Source organism: Formica exsecta, unplaced genomic scaffold (genome assembly GCF_003651465.1).
Source record: "Formica exsecta isolate Colony F162 unplaced genomic scaffold, ASM365146v1 scaffold60, whole genome shotgun sequence".
NCBI lineage: Eukaryota > Metazoa > Arthropoda > Insecta > Hymenoptera > Formicidae > Formica > Formica exsecta.
Window position 1 is genome coordinate 1148066 of NW_021853281.1, and position 4210 is coordinate 1152275.

The window sequence follows — 4210 nt, forward strand, 5'->3', positions numbered from 1 at the left end:
AATATATCTATAAATATATTTTAATAATTTTTTTGTATAAAATATGCTTTTAATATATGGCATAAATTTGACAATTTTATTTATTTTATATACATACTTGAGATTGATAATCTTTCTATATGGACAACTTTTGGCCATAGGAAGAGCAACAACTGTAAGCGTTTGTGGAAGTAATAGCTCTTTTAAGAGGCACCGCTCTTGTATAAAAGTTGTTTTGAGAGCTCGTCGTGCGAGAGTCGCGCTGACAAAGAATCCGTATCGTCCTTTGACAGCTTTCATAAGTCCGGTTCTCGTTTCCAAACGAGATTCGCGACTATTGAACGCCTTTATGTACAATTGACGCAGATTACTATCGTTAGCATTCTGAAAGAAGAGATATAATATGCGAACAACAATTATAATACATCTGAAACGAATACAAGCTATTACGCACGAGTAATTTCTTTAAACAAGATTTTTTAAAAAACTTTTAAAGATTTCTAAAATAAAACTTTTGACAAAGTAAAATGTCAAAAATCTTAACATTTTATAAATATATTTTAGCTTTATTTTTACCTATTTACCAAGTTTATTTGCGTTCTTAAAGTCTAATTTTGTTTAACACCATGTAAATAATACTTATTATTTTTGTCTGCGCTGAAGATGGTCTCAAAAAAAGACCGAAACGTTCGCGACTTTTATTATATATGTTTTTTATTCTTCAATAAAATCAATTGCGCCCTATATACTGCGCTGGCTCCCAATTGCCTATTCTAATGCTCTTTCTTAATTGTTATAAATATTTAAAATTATATCCAAGTATAATCAAGTGATAATAATAATAGTACTTTTACATAATATTACTCTTATGTATGTATCGTCGGCAGCACTGTATCCTAGTTTAAAGTTATTAAGGAGAAGATCCGTGATAGATTTGATTCCTGTGACCTGTACCGATAATATGGATGTGATAAAGCCTGCGTAGGCATTGTATATTACGAGAGAGAATATTAAACTGAATAACAGCAGGGTCTTTCCAGATGGGGTTCGAGGACTCCAAGGTGATCCTAAAAATTCCAATTGTTGTATTTTAAATTCCAATGGATGTATTTTATACCTTACGAAATTAACATACAGATATGAATACTCTATATCTGAGCTAATAAACAATTTTTCAATTTAAATAAGTAAATGTATAAAAAAATACATTTATTTATAACCAGATAAATAGCGATGTTTTTGACAGATAATTTCAATATTATAATGCTATTTTTTTTTTAAATGCGAAAAGTGATACAATTAGTATAATATAATAACATCAATGTGTTTTATGATACAAAGAGATAAAAAGAAAAAGAAGACCTTGCATGCACATGATACTCAAGCACCAAAGAGCAGACTCCCCGATCCCAATATATCTTTGGTCTTTATGCAAAATCGTTTTTGTGACGTAAATCACCGTCGCCATTGCGATTAACATAATGAAATATGTTCCCGCCACGCAGCCGAGTAATCGGTTGTCAAACGGTTGCAGAAATATATCCCTCATCGTGCCGGTCTCCAATGGATGATAATAAATGTTCCTCCTGCGTTAGATATTGATAATAATCGTGCAGTGAAGAATCACTTTAGAAGTGTGTATAAATGTATATAACTATACTTATAAAATTTCAAATATCTTCTGCTATTTAATAAGCATTTTCATTCGTTCCGCTACACATTTTTCCTAACTTATTATTCGGCAAAAATAAAAAAAAAAAAAAATCAATTTTTAAAGCGTTTTTCAAATGACATTTATATTTTTATATTGCTTTGACTTCAAATATAAATGCGGGTAAATTACAAATTTTTAGACAATATTTATATTTAGAATAATTTTTCTTATTAAATTCGGTGATTATCTATACGTTAATTCACACCAATTTGACAATACGTTGGTGAGAAATGTAAATTATAATTTTAGTTATCTCTCTACCAGTTATCTCTCTACCTATCACAACCAGAAAAAAGAATATATTTGCATTGAATATATTTACATCAGGAAATGAGTTCAAAATAAATTTTTTGATTTTACTTAAAATTTTTACTGACATGTAACGTATCAGAGGATGACTAAATGTCATTTCTGTCCAACGTTCCTCGTCGTTTGATGTTATGTACCCCAAACCAATATCAACGGTACCTGCCACAACGTCACCGAGAAGATGGCTCCATACTTTGTTAGTTAACGTACCAAGCTTTTCATGCGGTATTAATTCGATACTGCAAAAAAGTTGATAGATAGTTTTGTTTTGCAAAGGATTATTCTACTCTTCCGGACTTTAATTTAATTTTTTGAAAATTTATTATTTTTACGGTATTTATTGTCGAAAATTAAAAATAGTCTGTGTTGAAAAAATATTTAAGAAAATAGATTAACTGTTTTCAAAGTATTTTCAAAAATTTGTACGGGATTGGGTGTATACCTGGATGTTTTCAAAAAATATTGGCATTTTATATATACTAGAGTTAAATACTTTTTTACCTGGCGTTCACGCTGTTGGTGACAATAGTGGCGAAATCCAAAAGCGGTTCGATGTCATTAACGGTAGCTTCTGCTTCGGCAATGTCTGTCTGCCCATCACTGGTTCCATTCAATACGCCAAAAATAATGGGAAGACCCTTGAAATCGCTTCTCAGCTTCACGCTTATTGGCGGCTTAAGGGTGTGAGAGTCCGGATTCCAAAAACCAAGATATCGAACAATGAGACTCGTATTGTCAGAGTGACGTATTTTGTAAGTGTGCATCAGATAAAATGATACTGAACGATTCTCTAAAGTAGCGTAGCTCAGATTGATCGTGGCGTTTTCGACGTTACGTCGTTTTGATGGTCCTGTAAATTTGAAACGATCGCCGTAACGTCGGAAAGATCGACATATCCTGTAATACAATTTACTTGATCATTATTTAATTTAAATGAATTATTAATATTGTCATAGTATAGTGTAATAGATACTTGTTTTAAAAAATGCAAGAAAGGATTTGTATTCAATTTCAATAATTTAAATTAGTTTTAGCATTTTTTGTTGTTTGTATATATATATTGTATATAAATACACACATACATACATGATCAAATGAAAATTTTGGTATGACATAAAATTGCACTAACTTACTTATCTCGATATTTCTGTGCGTATTTCCAAGAGACAGCATCATTCAATAGTGGCGAAGTAGCTACAACTACATCGCTATCGATACCAATATTCAAGTCTCGAAGAACGGTGTCGATAGTGGAGTCAGTGTTTCTTGTGGTTACCATAAGCCAGGATATGTAATAGTTGAACAGAAATTTCTGGGAAGCCTATCGAAATATTCGCTCTAATTATTCTAGCATTGACAAAAGGTTTATCACTTAGCGTAATTTTTTATAAAATTGTATTTTTGTAGAGTAGTTATCAAGATGTTAATAATTTTCGAGCCTTAAGCCATCGAAATCAAATAAAATGTAGAGATATAAATAAATAATGAACAAGATTTTAAAGCTTGATTAATAAGATATAGAATAAGAAAATTTAAAAACTTATGAAAAATGATAATTTATCTCGACATTACTAAAAAAAACAAGTTTTAAATTAAAAAAAAAACTATTAAAAAAAGCATTTCCACTAATTTATTTTTAAATTGTTTTGAAGATATTTAGTTGAAAAGAAGATAATGCGAAGATTGTAATAATTGAAAAACATATATTTGAAGTGAAATATTAATATAATAAAAAATAAAGAGACTAAAATAAAAAAATTTCTATTGTAAAACAAAATTATTGATTGTAATATGTTTGTTATCTAGAAAGTAGAAGTATAATTATATTAATTCCGCCGTAGGGAATAATTCAGTGACCATAAAAGAATTGTTTTATCGTGTCATTATCAAAGTCTTTTACGATTATTACGCCATTGGGAATTGATTACGTAAACTAATTTTTTTGCTAACGTAACATAAATATTCGGCATATTTATGCAATATTTATATAGGAGATTAAAAATATTTATATAATACTAAATATTATAAACTGTCGTTATAATTCTTTTTCTAAAAAATTCTTCTTTAACAATAATTGAATAGTCTTGTCGTTGTACAATTTCTTAATGTTAAGATTAACAAACAAAGTTTTTAATTTTCTAAATATGTCAAATATGCGTGTTATATTATAAATATGCTCTCCCCCTCATATATATATATATATATATA

At 29.1% G+C, this 4210-nt stretch overlaps 1 protein-coding gene across 1 annotated transcript in view; it reads right to left on the reverse strand.

Moving 5' to 3' along the window:
- Nucleotides 1–4210, reverse strand: part of LOC115242497 (glutamate receptor ionotropic, delta-2-like) — a 7034-nt gene that overhangs the window by 1126 nt on the left and 1698 nt on the right. The window contains exons 3-8 of the mRNA XM_029818815.1: nt 3136–3323; nt 2504–2899; nt 2071–2241; nt 1342–1565; nt 844–1046; nt 98–363 (exon numbers count right to left, since the gene is read on the reverse strand). Of these exons, the coding sequence (XP_029674675.1) occupies nt 98–363; nt 844–1046; nt 1342–1565; nt 2071–2241; nt 2504–2899; nt 3136–3323 (1448 nt within the window). The remainder of the gene's footprint in view (nt 1–97; nt 364–843; nt 1047–1341; nt 1566–2070; nt 2242–2503; nt 2900–3135; nt 3324–4210) is intronic.